This window comes from Hemitrygon akajei, chromosome 6, assembly GCF_048418815.1.
Source record: "Hemitrygon akajei chromosome 6, sHemAka1.3, whole genome shotgun sequence".
Lineage (NCBI taxonomy): Eukaryota > Metazoa > Chordata > Chondrichthyes > Myliobatiformes > Dasyatidae > Hemitrygon > Hemitrygon akajei.
In genome coordinates, this window is record NC_133129.1 from 7,209,408 (window position 1) to 7,224,023 (window position 14,616).

Below are 14,616 nucleotides of genomic sequence, written 5' to 3' on the forward strand. Positions count from 1 at the left end.
ACAACAACAACCTCTCACTCAATGTCAGCAAGACCAAGGAGATGATGATTGACTTTAAATACCTCTTGGTTATTATTTCAGAGGACCTGTCCTGGGCCCAACACTTACATGCAATTACTAAGAAAGCATGGTAGCATCTCTACTTACTTCGGAGTTTATGGAGATTTAGGATGACTGCTGTTACGAATGTTGCTCAACTCTGAGGGGCCGAAGGGTACAAAGTAGCCCCCTCTTTTTTGAGAATCGCAAGATCACTATTAATTCGGGTCTGGGACCCAGGAAATGAGAGAGAATCCACAAGGGTTTGGAATGTGTCCTGGCCTCAGCGAGACAAAGCCACGGATAACGGCCATTGTCTCTTGGAGACGGAATTGTGTATTGAGTACTGTACTATTCATTGAAGCCCTCAGGGGGTGACCTGAGTGGGCTGGTTGAGGGATTGCATCATCCCAACCTGATTGACATCTGAGACCCCGTGAGTAAGGATAAAAGAGGGTCTGGGGAACAACCCCTTCAGACACAGCAGGAGAAACGTATGAGACCGGTGGAGGCTTGTGTGTGTGTCCATCCTTGCCCGGATGACAAGTCCTCCACGGAACGGCCTCGCTAAAGGACGAATACGGATCAAGAGCGGATAAAGGAAAGCTGGCAAGTTCTATTCTCAAAACCTCTCTCTCTCTCTCTCTCCAACCATTGCAAACCCAGCGGTCCCCAAAGGCTGCAGCCTGTATGAACTGAGTGACTTTTATATTTCTATCGGACAATACATTATCCCCTAGACAACGATAGAGTTTATTTCTTATTATTATTATACCCGCACTTTTAGATTTAGTATTGATGACGTATATTATCTGTATGTTTGCATTGATATTTTTGTGTATTTTTATCAATAAATACTGTTAAAGATAGTACCATCAGACTTCAATGGACCTCTCTATCTTTGCTGGTAAGTGACCCAGTTACGGGGTTGGTAACACAGCTAAAACTTTGACAAACTTCTATGGATGCGTAGTAGAGAGTATATTGACTGGCTGCATCTCCTCCTGGTACGGACACACCAATGTCCTTGAATAGAAAATCCTACAAAAAGCACAGCTGCAGCCATGCATCATGGGTAAAGCCCTCCTCACCACCGAGCCCACTGTGCAGGAAAGCAACATTCAACATCACTGACCCTATGCTCTCTCAGATCACAAGATACAGGAGCAGAATTGGGCCATTTGGCCCATCAAGTGTGTTCTACCATTTCATCAAGGCCGATCCAATTTTCTCTCAGCTCCAATCTCTTGCCCTCTCCCCATACCCCCTCATGCCCTGACTAATAAAGAATGGATCAACTTCTGCCTTAAATATATCTAATGACTTGGTTTTCAGAGCTGCCTATGGCAAAAAAAATTCACAGGTTCACCACACTCCATCTAAAGAAATTCCTCCTCTTCTCCACTCTATTCTGAGGTTGTGTCTTCTGGTATTAGAATCTCCCACCATTGGAAACAACCTATCTGAGCGGTGCCATAACAATAACCTCTCCACTCAATGTCAGCAAGACCAAGGAGCTGATTACTGACCACAGGAGAAAGCCCAGAGGTCCATGAGCCAGTCACCAGAGGATCCAAGGTGGAGAGGGTCATTTTGGAAGGCCTATCCTCCACCCAGCGCATGTGAAGACAGCACAGCAGTCTGCGCCAAGTCATCAAGGCAGTGAAACAACACAGACCAACAACACACGCAGCTTATGCCAAGGTCTACACACCATTGCAGACTTCAAAGCTAAACACACTGGAGTTTCCAACATCGCTGCCTCTCTCCCAGATGAACTAATTTGTTTTTTTGCACTGGATTCGATGTCGCCAACACTGAGCCCCTGAAGCGACCTGCACCTTGGTCATCTCCGAGGCTGAAGTACGCAGGTGTTTCCAACGAGTGGACAGTTAAACTTGAATTTGAGGCTCCGGGACCGCATGGCATCCCAGGGCAGATATTCAGGATGTGTGCGGCATAACTGGCAGGTGTGTTTACAAACATTTTTAATCTCTCCCTCTCCCAGTGCCCTCCTGCTTCAAAACATCCACCATTGTCCCTGCACCTAAAAAGACCAAGGTAACATGTCTGAACGACTGGCGTCCTGTCACACTCACCTCAATAATAAGCAAATGCTTTGAGGCTGGTCATGGACTACATCTGCAGCTTGCTACCAACTACACAGGACCCCCTACAATTCACCTGCCAGCACAACTGATCGACAGATGACGCAGTAGCCACAGCTCTACACACCTGGAGAAGAGGGATGCTTATGTGAGAATGCTGCTCTTGGACTACAGTTCAGCATTCAACACCATAATTCCCTCCAGGCACGACAAGAAGCTCAGAGACCTCGGCCTTCACCCTGCCTTGTGCAGCTGGATCCTGGACTTCCCGTCAGATCACCGGCAGGTGGTAAGAGTGGGCTTCCCCACCTCTGCCCCTCTACACAGGAGCCCCTCAGGGATGTGTACTAAGTCCTTTCCTTTACTCTCTGTGTACCCATGACTGTGTCGCCATCCACAGCTCCAATCTGCTAATTAAATTTGCTGATGACACTGCACTGATTGGCCTAATCTCAAATAATAACGAGGCAGCCCACAGAGAGGAAGCCATCACTCTGACACAGTGGTGTCAAGAAAGCCACCTCTCCCTCAATGTCACAAAAACAAAGGAGCTGGATATGAGCTACAGGAGGAACGGAGACAGATCCACCCCTATTGACATCAATGGATCTGAGGTTGAGAGGGTGAACAGCTTTAAGTTCCTCAGCAAACACATCTCCGAGGATCTCACTTGGTCTGTACATACCAGCCGTGTGGTGAAAAAGGCACAACAGCCCTCTTTTACCTCAGACGGTTGAGGAAGTTTGGTATGGGCCCCCAAATCCTAAGAACTTTCTACAGGGGCACAATTGAGAGCATCCTGACTGGCTGCATCACTGCCTGTTACGGGACCTGTACTTCCCTCAATGGCAGGACTCTGCAGAGAGTGGTGTGGACAGCCCAGTGCATCTGTAGATGTGAACTCCCCACTATTCAGGTCATTTACAAAGACAGGCATGTAAAAAGGGCCTGAAGGATCATTGGGGACCCGAGTCACCCCACCACAAACTATTCCAGCTGCTACCATCCTGGAAGTGGTACCACAGCATCAAAGCCAGGACCCAGACTCCAGACTCCAGGACAGCTTCTTCCACCAGGCCATCAGAATGAATAATTCATGCTGACTCAACTGTATTTCTATGTTAAATTGAACTACTGTCTGTTGTACAAACTATTTATTGTAAATTACTATGAATTGCACATTTAGACGAAGACATAACGTAAAGATTTTTATTCCTCATATATGTGAAGGATGTAAGAAATAAAGTCAATTCAATTCACTGGTTGTACACCCATATTGGTGTGGCATTTCATTGATTCTAATTGGATTTATTGAGTATGTCTGCAAGAAAATGAAAGCACATGGTGACATAATGAACGTTGGCAATAAATTCACCTCGAACAGAATGCTAGATGCTATCGGGGTACCTGTGACAGTAATAAAGCTAAAGAAAGACAGGAAACAGGCAGCCATTTATTAGACACCCAATAAATTACAGTGATTCTTTACATCAGGGCTACGAATACAATAATCACAGCACAAGCCAACATGCCCCCTACATTCCACAGCAAGAAAGTGCAGCCCGCGGTCAAGGAACAGGGTTGCCCGCCACTAGTCCTGGGGATTCCCTTGCGGCCAGGGACAGGGTTGCCTGCCGCTGGTCCTGGGGATTCCCTCGCGGCCAGGGACAGGGTTTCCCGCCGCTGGTCCTGGGGATTCCCTCGCGGCCAGGAACAGGGTTGCCCGCCGCTGGTCCTGGGGATTCCCTCGCGGCCAGGGACAGGGTTTCCCGCCGCTGGTCCTGGGGATTCCCTCGCGGCCAGGGACAGGGTTGCCCGCCGCTGGTCCTGGGGATTCCCTCGCGGCCAGGGACAGGGTTGCCCGCCGCTGGTCCTGGGGATTCCCTCGCCGCCAGGGACAGGGTTTCCCGCCGCTGGTCCTGGGGATTCCCTCGCGGCCAGGGTCCCCGGTGCTGGGCAGCAGGTTGGGGACTTGCTGTTGGGGGAGCAGTCCTGAATTCAGCTGAAACCCTTCCACCAGCAGTAGGAAACGTCCAATCACTCGAGTAGTGTTGAAGAGAACAGCCTCACTGTGAGGGGAGGGTGGGGAGAATGGGGTAGGGTGGCAGAATGCAGTCACCCACAGGAACCGGACATGTTGGGGTTCCAGGGCAAGGGGCACCAATACTCAAACATCATCGAAAATCCTGCTGCGGGACATGGAGAGATACCTCCCCATCGGCTGGTACCTGCAGGGGAAGGGAGAGGAGGTGGGAGTGCAGGAGGGAAGGAGAGAAGGCCAGTGGGGGGTGGAAGGAAGAGGGTGGGGAGGAGAGGGAGTGAGGGTGGGGAGAGACATTAATTAGCAGACAGCAGCACCATTCAATCCCCAGATCTAATTCTGTGCTTTGGGCCATACACCCTACCTCACCCCACCTGCCAGCCCTCACAACCCCAGCTGGTCCCCTCCCCTGGGGTTGTTGCCCCACCTTCTGGACCTTACCTGCCCGGCTGGGTGTTCGGCTCACTGTCAGCAACAGGGTCAGCAGTGAAATCTGTGCAGTCAGAATCTGGCAGCAACTCCGTCCGGTCCGAGTCTCGCTGGGGGGGCGCTGTAGAGACACCATCGTCAGGGCAATCGCACAGAGGGAGGGGTGGGAGGGCAAGGAGGAGGGATGAGGGGGAGTGGGGAGGGATGTATTTGAGGGGGAGAGTAGAAGAGTTCTCACTCACCCCGGGCTGGGGTCAGCGACGAGTCTGGGGAGTCAGAATGGTTGCGATTTCTCACTGGTTCAGAGTTTTGGTTCCCGTAACGTTCCTTCCAAACCTGGAGAGAGGCAGAGGTTGATGAGAGGGGGAGAGAGAGAGAGAGGTGGTAAACAGTGAGTGGGAGAGGGAGAAGGATGTGGGGGTACAGCAGGGGACAGGGCTGGTGTCACTCCCCCAGCGGGTGGAGGAGGATGCAGGGTAAGTGGGAGAGAGAGAAGGATGTGGGGGTACAGCAGGGGACAGGGCTGGTGTCACTCCCCCAGCGGGTGGAGGAGGATGCAGGGTAAGTGGGAGAGAGAGAAGGATGTGGGGGAACAGCAGGGGTTCAGGGGCAGGTGTCACTCACTCTGCGTCGTGTTGTTCCCTCCTCCTGTCGCTGGCGTTTCCTCTTCTCTGGAACAGACATGTTTGATTTAATGTAATTTTGTCAGCCTCTTTGGAAGGTAATTCCATATACCCACCACCTTCCGTGGAAAAAGTTGTGCCTCAGGTCCCTTTAAACTTGCTGCCCCCACATTCAACCAATGCTTTCCAGGTTTGGATGCCTACCCTGGGGGCAAGTTTTCTTTTATATCTTTCTCTAAGGTCACTCCTCAGCCTCCAAACCTCCCAGGAAAAGTCCAGTCTCTCCGTATAACCAAACCTCTGCAGTCCCAGTGAGGTAGAACACAGAGTACAGGCCCTTCAGCTCATGATGGAAACTCTAACCAAAAGCAGTGGGTACGGCCCAATCCATCACAGGTGAAGCCCTCCCCACTACCGAGCACATCAGCACAGAGTGTGGGTGCAGGAAACCAGGCCACGGTGCTGCGTTCGGGGAGGCACAGGAGCCTCACCACCCACGCCACAATTTTCAGCAACAGTTACTCCCCATCAACCTTGAACAAAAGGGGATAACTTCACCCAACTCCACTTGCCTGATGTTTGAAATGTTCCCACAATCTATGGACTTGTTTTCAAGGACTCTTCATCTCATGTTGTTGATAGTTTATTGGTCATTTATTTATTAGTATATTTTCTGTATTTGCACAGTTTGATGTCTTTTGCACACTGGTTGAATGCCGTCTTTCTATTATGGTTATTATTCTTTTATGAAGTTATTGAGTATGCCCACAAGAAAATAAACGGCAGGTTGTATATGGTGACATGTAGGCCTGCGTTAGTCTCGAAAGACCACGGATTTGCACCTTGGAAAGTTTCCAGGGCGCAAGCCTGGGCAAGGTTTTTTAATGGAAGACCGGCAGTTGCCCAAGCTGCAAGTCTCCCCTCTCCACACCACCGATGTTGTCCAAGGGAAGGGCATTAGGACCCATACAGATCAGCACTGGTGTCATCGCAGAGCAATGTGTGCTTTGCTCAAGGGCACACACGAGCCTCAGCCAAGGCTTGAACTAGTGACCTTCAGATAACTAGACGAACGCCTTAAGCACTTGGCCACATGCTAGCACAATGGTGACATACATGTACTTTGATAATAAATTTACCTTGATCTTTAACTTTATTCTGCTGACTTTTTAACCTAACCATTCCCACATTGCCCCTCCTTTTTCTATCACCCAAGATTTGTTTAAATGCCCCACACACCACCCCTGGCAGGGCATTCCAGGCACCCACTCTAAAAACTTTAGCTCTGACATCTGCCCTATACTTTCACCCAATCACCTTAAGATTTAGCCCACTCATATTTGCCACTTTCACCCATGAAAAAATCTCCTTGATGCTAACATACAGATCAGAGATGGATAGGTGGACGGGCAGGTAGTGTTGAATCTGCAGAAGATTTAGACAGATTAGGTAAATAATTTGCAGATGGAATACTGTATCAAGAAGTGTATGGTCATGCACATTGGTAGAAGGAATAAAGTGTAGACTATTTTCTACACAGGGAGAAAATTCATGAATCGGAGATGCAAGGGGACTTGGGAGTCCTTGTTCAGGATTCCATAAAAGTTAACTTGCAGGTTGAGTCTGTGGTGAGGAAGGCAAATGCAATGTTAGTATTCATTTCGAGTGGACTAGAATATAAAAGCAAGGATGTGATGCTGAGAGATTATAAGGCACTGGTGAGGTCTCACATGCAGCATTGTGAACAGATTTGGGCCTCTATCTAAGGAACGATGTGTTGGCATTGGAGAGGGTTCAGAGGGGGCTCAGCAGAATCATTCAGGGTTAATGTACCAAGACTCTGGGCCTGTACTCGCTGGAGTTTAGAAGAATGGGGGGACCTCATTGAAACCTATTGAATAATGAAAGGCCTCGATAGAGTAGATGCGGAGAGGATGTTTCCCATAGTGAGGGGAGTCTTGTACCAGAGGACACAGCCTCAGAACAGAAGAACATTTACTAATAACAGATGAGGAGGAATTTCTTTAGCCAGAGAGTGGTGAATCTGTGGAATTCATTGCCTTAATGTTAAGCTATTGGTTACATTTAAAGGTTGCTAGGTTCCTGATTAGTCTGGGCATCAAAGGTTACGGGGAGAAGGCAGGTGGAACAGTCTTGATGGGCTGAATAGCCTAGTTCTGTTCCTATGTCTTTGCTTGTCACATGTATAGCGAAACATTAAAACATACAGTGAAATACCACCAACGTAACCTACTAACCCCTAAGCTGTACGTCTTGGGGTGCCACAGCAGCGTGACGCAATTACAGCTCGGCCGTTTGTACCTTCTTTCTGTAAATGCGCGGGTTTCCTCCAGTTTCTTTGCTCATTCCAAACAGATACTGGTTAGTAGGTTAACTGGCCACTGTAAATCATCCTGTGATTAGGCTAGGGTTAAACTGGTGGCTCGTTGGGCCTGTTCCACACTCCATCTCTAAATTAAAATAAAGCAATGTTTGGAATGTTGGAATTGTATATCTGGACACCTCAGCCAAGGGAAACCAACACTACTGTGTCGGGCTGTGAGCAGTTTGCAGTTGTTCAGCATGAAAGCATGCCTTTTGGCACATTGTGTCTACATCACTGATCTCATACTAGTCAACTCCCCCCAGATTCTAACACTCACTCACAACAGGGAGAATTCAAAGCAGCTAGCTAACACGCCAGCCCGTCTCACTCAAGAGTCTGCACGGAGGTGAGGACTGATCCTGAGTAACTGGGGCTGCGAGGGAGCAGAGTTACCAGCTGCATCACCATATTATTCATTGCTGTCCACAGTGGGTCAGTGTGTTCAGTAAACCACACTGGTAACTACACTCCATACAGTCTCAAACATCATTCACCTCTTTTAATCAGCTCCTTTCCTTCATCCACAAGGTCAGAGGTCATCTCATTGTCCCCCATGAACTGTTGGAACCCGAGGAGATTCAGGCAGCGAGTACCGAGACTGTTGGGGAGAAACGGTCAGAGTCATCTGCTGAACTGTTTTTAAGGTGCCCTTCACGGTCAGAGCCAGCTTTGAATTACCCGTTCCTCATGGCCTTACAGTGCCAGTGAGCTGCCTTCTTGATGCACTGTGGTCCTGTGAGGTGAGGGAGAAGTTCCAGTGATGGTGAAGGAACGACCATTGATTTACTCTTTTCCATAGATGCTGCCGGAACTGCTGAGTTCCTCCAGCATTTTCTGTGTGTCTTGCTTTGGATTGCCAGCATCTGCAGATTTTCTCATGTTTGTGTCGTAATTGCTCATCTCTTGATACTGCACCTTTCAGAGTCTGTGAGATGTGCGTCCCCTGTTCCTCAGTACTCCCAAGATCCTAATAACTCATTGCCTGTGTGCATTATTCATATTAGCCCTCCCAAAGTGAACGGCCTTGTCACTTTTACAGACATTAGTCGAAGTCTGACCCCGGGAGTGTGACGGGATGGTGTGGAGGGAGCGCCACCTGGTGTCTGACCCCGGGAGTGTGACGGGATGGTGTGGAGGGAGCGCCACCTAGTGTCTGACCCCGGGAGTGTGACGGGATGGTGTGGAGGGAGCGCCACCTAGTGTCTGACCCCGGGAGTGTGACGGGATGGTGTGGAGGGAGCGCCACCTAGTGTCTGACCCCGGGAGTGTGACGGGATGGTGTGGAGGGAGCGCCACCTGGTGTCTGACCCCGGGAGTGTGACGGGATGGTGTGGAGGGAGCGCCACCTAGTGTCTGACCCCGGGAGTGTGACGGGATGGTGTGGAGGGAGCGCCACCTAGTGTCTGACCCCGGGAGTGTGACGGGATGGTGTGGAGGGAGCGCCACCTAGTGTCTGACCCCGGGAGTGTGACGGGATGGTGTGGAGGGAGCGCCACCTAGTGTCTGACCCCGGGAGTGTGACGGGATGGTGTGGAGGGAGCGCCACCTAGTGTCTGACCCCGGGAGTGTGACGGGATGGTGTGGAGGGAGCGCCACCTAGTGTCTGACCCCGGGAGTGTGACGGGATGGTGTGGAGGGAGCGCCACCTAGTGTCTGACCCCGGGAGTGTGTGGAGGGAGCGCCACCTAGTGTCTGACCCCGGGAGTGTGACGGGATGGTGTGGAGGGAGCGCCACCTAGTGTCTGACCCGGGAGTGTGTGACGGGATGGTGTGGAGGGCACACCAACTTATTGCAGGGCACCGCTCTATGCAGCACCCTCCAGCCGTGATCCCCCAGGCGCATGGGAAGAACCCCCTCGTAAAGGGACTTCCAGTGGGGACCCTCCTCACCTCCGGGTGGAAAGACCGACCGCCATGGCGTGTCGGGACGGTGGACAAGGGCAAGGAAGTGGAGGATGTGGAGCAGCAGCCCATACAAATACCTCCTACTTGCATCCCTGAATGGGACTGTGGGTATCGAGGAGAGACGGCTCAAGTTGTGTGGACTTGGCTCCCGGAGAAGATTGCGGGGCCTGGGCCCGCCAAGCAGCTCAGCCTGAGTCGGTCCAAACACCTGAGCCGCACCGACACCCACTGAGGTAGGACAAGAGTCGGCCAGGACCCCGCCCTCCGCCTGAGGAGGGGATTCCCGGCCTGAGGCGACCATGTTCCAGACTCTCAGTAGGTCCTGATAGAAGCCGGGCAGACTCTGCAAAGCAGAACGGCTGACGCCCGCCGGTGGTAGCCGCATGTCTTCGTGGAGACAGCAGCCCCTCCGGAGGAAGAAAGTCGCCAATACGTGCCACCTGGGATGGTGCTCGGCATCCAGGAATCTCTGCAGAGTCCTGAGGTGGAGAGCCGCCAGTCACGTACGTACACACACTAGCGATTGTCCGCCCTCTCCCACTGGGAGTCTCAAGACCACTGCGGAGACCCAGTGTTTCCTGTTGCCCCAGAAGAAGTCCACTAACTTCCTCTGCATTCTCGCAACAAACGGGGCAGGAGGGGCCAAGGTGACCATCCGATACCACAACATGGAGGCCACCAGCTGGTTTATGACCACCACCCTGCCTCGATAGGAAAGTACCCTGAGAAGGCCTGACCAGCGCCCCAGCCGGGCCATGACTTTCATCTCCAGGTCCTGCCAGTTCACCAGCCAGGTCTCCCCAGAAGGACTCAGGTAGACTCGCAGATAGAGGAGACATCTAGTGCTCCACTCAAAAGCTCTCATCTCCTCCGGCAGGGAGTCCACCTGCCACTGACCCACTAAGAGTCCGGAACATTTAGCCCAGTTGATCCTAGCGGAGGATGCTGCCGAGAAAACTTCTTGGCACTCGCGCATCCTCCGCAGGTCACTGGGATCTGTCATCATGAGGAGTATGTCGTTGGTGTAGGCCTAGAGGACGACCTCCATGTCCGGTTCACGCAGGACCAGACCTGTCAGCCTTCGCCGAAGAAGGCTCGCTCAGGAATGGCTCGAGATAGATCACGTACAATTGACCGGACATGGGGCACCCTTGACGTACTCCTCTCCTGAAGGGAATGGGCACTGCCAGTGATGCATTGATCTTAACAAGGCACTCTCACCCAACACACACTCCCGGGGTCAGACACAGAGTGAAACTTCCTCTACACCGTCCCATCATACATTCCCGGGTTCAGACACAGAGTGAAACTCACTCTACACCGTCCCATCACACACTCCCGGGGTCAGACACAGAGTGAAACTTCCTCTACACTGTCCCGTCACACACTCCCGGGGTCAGACACAGAGTGAAACTCCCTCTACACTGTCCCGTCACAGACTCCCGGGGTCAGACACAGAGTGAAACTCCCTCTACACCGTCCCATCATACACTCCCAGGGTCAGACACAGTATGGAGCCGTTCTGATTCAGCTGGGAAAAATTAGGAAAAACTGCTCCATAAAGTTTGTGAAATACTTTGGAGGTGACCAGATGGTTATCTTGGCCCCACCTACGCTCTTTGTTGTGAGAATGCAGAGGAAGTTAGTGGACTTCTTCTGGGGTAAAAGGAAACACTTCGTCTCCACAGCGGTCTTGAGTCTCCCAGTGGGAGACGGCAGACAGTCACTGGTGTGTGTGGAAAGCCTTTTCTCCCCAATGCTGATGAAGGCTCTCAGCCTGAAACACTGACTTTACTCATTTCTATTGATGCTGCCTGACCTGCTGGGTCGCTGCAGCATTTTGTGAGTGTTGTTAAGAAGACACACATGAACAGGGCTATGAAAGTAAACATGGAGACGGTGTGGAGTGAAGGATAGTGATTTGGTGGGGACTGTACTGGAGGGTTGCCGATGGGGTGATGTGGGAGGGTGCTCTGGAATACTGCAAATGGGTGCTTTCCTCAGCACTGAGGTGAGGGGTGAACGCCACATGCCAGGATTCCGCAATCTGCCACCCCATCCCCGGCTGCCGTTCAAGGCCAGTAAGGTTTAGTGAAGAGCCACACAGTGCAGGTCACCCGAGTGATCGGAAGCACGCTGTCTGATCGGGAAGAGGGAGGGGGCGGTCCAGCATACCTGAAGTATGTGGCGATACAGAGGATCAGCACCAACATGGGGTAGTAAATGTAGAAGCCATCGGCGATGAACGGTATCACTTTCATCGAGCCCATGATCTGTGGCAAACGAGTGGTCAGTGACAGCCACCAGCTCAGGAACCCTCAACCCCTACCCCCTCCCCAAACACAAACCCAGCCCCCATCCCTACTCGGAGAAAGGCTATCTTAGATTGGGTGTTGTATAATAACCCAGAACTATTAGGGAGCAACGTAAAGGGACCCTTAGGAGTCAGTGATCATAATATGATTGAATTTATGCTGCAATTTGAGAGGGAGAAGCATAACTCACATGCATCCGTATCACAATGGAATAAACGGAATTACAGAGGAACCTGACAAAGTGGACTGGAAGGGGCTACTGGCAGGGATGATGGCAGAGCAGAGATGGCTGAAGTTTCTGGGAACAGATGATAAGATGCAGGATAGACATGCCCCAGAGGGAGGATTTCTGAAACGGCAGGGGTAGGCAACTGTGGCAGTTAAGGTGGGTAAGTCACCTGGGCCGGATGGACTACATCCCAGAGTCCTGAGAGAGGTTGCTGAAGAGATAATGGATGCATTGGTCATGATCTTTCAAGAATCTCTTGATTCTGGATGGTCCCAGAGGACTGGAAGATTGAAAATGTCACTGTAGAGGGAGGAAGGCAAAAGAAAGGAAATTATAGGCCAGTTAGCCCAAACTCAGTGGGTGGGAATGAGTCTATTATTAAAAATGAGGTTTCAAGGTACTTGGAGACTAATGATAACATAATCAAAGTCAGCATGGTTTCTGTGAAGGGAAATCTTACCTGACAAATCTGTTAGAGTTGTTCGAGGAAGTAACAAACGGGTGGACAAAGGAGAGGCAATGGATGTCATTTACTTGGATTTTCAGAAAGTATTTGATAAGGTGCCACCCATGAGGCTGTTTAACAAGATAAAATCCTATGGCTTTACAGGAAAGACACTGGCATGGATAGAGGAATGTCTGACAGGCAGGAGGCAGTGAGTGGGAATAAAAGGGGCCTTTTCTGGTTTGCTGCCAGTGACTAGTGGTGTTCCTCAGGGGTCAGTATTGGGACCGCTACTGTTCATATTGTTTGTCAATGAGTTAGATGATGGAATTGATGGCTTTGTGGCAAAGTTTGCAGATGATATGAAGATAGGCGGAGGGGTAGGTAGTGCTGAGAAAGCAATGCGATTGTAGCAGGACTTAGACAAATTGGAAAAATGGACAAAAAATAGCAGATGGAATACAGTGTTGGGAAATGTATGATAATACCTTTTGGTAAAAAGAACAACAGAGCGGACTCTTATCTAAATGGGGAGAAAATTCAAACAAAGGGATTTAGGAGTCCTTGTGCAAGACTCTCAGAAGGTTAATTTACAGGTTGAATATGTGGTAAAGGCGGCAAATGCAATGTTGGCATTTATTTTAAGAGGAATAGAATATAACTTTCTTTGTCAGTTTAACGGGGGCACGACTGCGCAAGCGCGTGTAAATCGGACTGTGAGGCAGCGGGAGTATTTAAAGAGAACAGTAGACAGAGCGGGTGATGGAGTAGAGGGAGACAGAGTAGGAAGGTTTCGATGAGAAGAGGCTGAGGACGAGCTTAACTCCAAGTGAGGTAAGGCTGGGTAAGTTCCTTTAAAAGGAGAAAGTTTCAAAAGTTGAGGCAAGTATTGGGTAGGTCATGGCAGCTGAGATCGGCCCCGTGGTCTGTTCATCCTGCAGCATGTGGGAAATCAGGGATACTTCCAATGTCCCTGACGACTACGTGTGCAGGAAGTGTGTCCAACTGCAGCTTCTGGCAGACCGCATTGAGCATCTGGAGCTGCGATTGGATTCATACTGGAGCATCCACGATGCTGAGAAAGTCGTGAATAGCATGTTCAGTGAGTTGGCCACACTGCAGGTAAAGGCTACACAGGCAGAAAGGGAAGGGGTGGCCACTAGACAGCGTAGCAGTAGGCAGGTAGTGCAGGAGTCCCCTGAGGTCATCTCCCTCCTAAACAGATATATTGTTTGGGATACTGTTGGGGGATATGTCTCATCAGGGGAAGGCAGCAGCAGCCGAGTTCATTGCACCATGGGTGGCTCTGCGGCACAGGAGGGAAGGAAAAGGAGTGGGAGAGCTATAGTGATGGGGGATTCGATTGTAAGGGGAATAGATAGGCGTTACTGCGGCCGCAAACGAGACTCCAGGATGGTATGTTGCCTCCCTGGTGCAAGGGTCAAGGATGTCTCTGAGCGGCTGCAGGACATTCTGGAATGGGAGGGTGAACAGCCAGTGGTCGTGGTGCACATAGGTACCAACGATATGGGTAAAAAACGTGATGTGGTCCTACAAGGTGAATTTAGGGAGTTAGGAGATAAACTAAAAAGTAGGACCACAAAGGTAATAATCTCTGGATTACTACCAGTGCCAGGTACTAGTCAGAGTAGAAATACAAGGATATTTCAGATGAATACGTGGCTTGAAAAATGGTGCTAGGGGGAGGGATTCAAATTTCTGGGGCATTGGAACCAGTTCTGGGGGAGGTGGGACCGGTATAAACAGGACGGTCTGCACCTGGGCTAGACTGAAACCAATGTCCTAGGGGGAGCATTTGCTACTGCTGTTCAGGAGCATTTAAGCTAATGTGACAGGAGGATGGGAACAAATGCAGAGAGACAGAGGGGTGTAAAATGAGGGTAGTAAGGTGAAAAGTAAAGGTGGCAGGCAGGCAAATCCAGGGCAAAAAGCAAAAAGAGCCACTTTTCAACATAATTGTATAAGGGCTAAGAGTGTTGTAAAAACAAGCCTGCGAGGAGCATTCGTAACAAGGTGGATGAATTGAATGTGCAGATAGTTATTAATGAATATGATATAGTTGGGATCACAGAGAC

The 14,616-nt window shown here is 50.5% G+C and overlaps 1 protein-coding gene across 2 annotated transcripts in view; it reads right to left on the bottom strand.

Moving 5' to 3' along the window:
• Window positions 1-3,587: 3,587 nt before the first annotated feature.
• lmbrd2b (LMBR1 domain containing 2b) overlaps window positions 3,588-14,616 on the bottom strand; it is a 63,142-nt gene continuing 52,113 nt past the window's right edge. For both annotated transcript variants that reach the window (XM_073047805.1, XM_073047804.1), the window contains exons 13-18: window positions 11,707-11,804; window positions 8,121-8,224; window positions 5,242-5,288; window positions 4,860-4,953; window positions 4,630-4,738; window positions 3,588-4,375 (exon numbers count right to left, since the gene is read on the bottom strand). In XM_073047805.1, coding sequence (XP_072903906.1) covers window positions 4,315-4,375; window positions 4,630-4,738; window positions 4,860-4,953; window positions 5,242-5,288; window positions 8,121-8,224; window positions 11,707-11,804 — 513 coding nt within the window. In that variant the 3' untranslated portion in view covers window positions 3,588-4,314. The remainder of the gene's footprint in view (window positions 4,376-4,629; window positions 4,739-4,859; window positions 4,954-5,241; window positions 5,289-8,120; window positions 8,225-11,706; window positions 11,805-14,616) is intronic.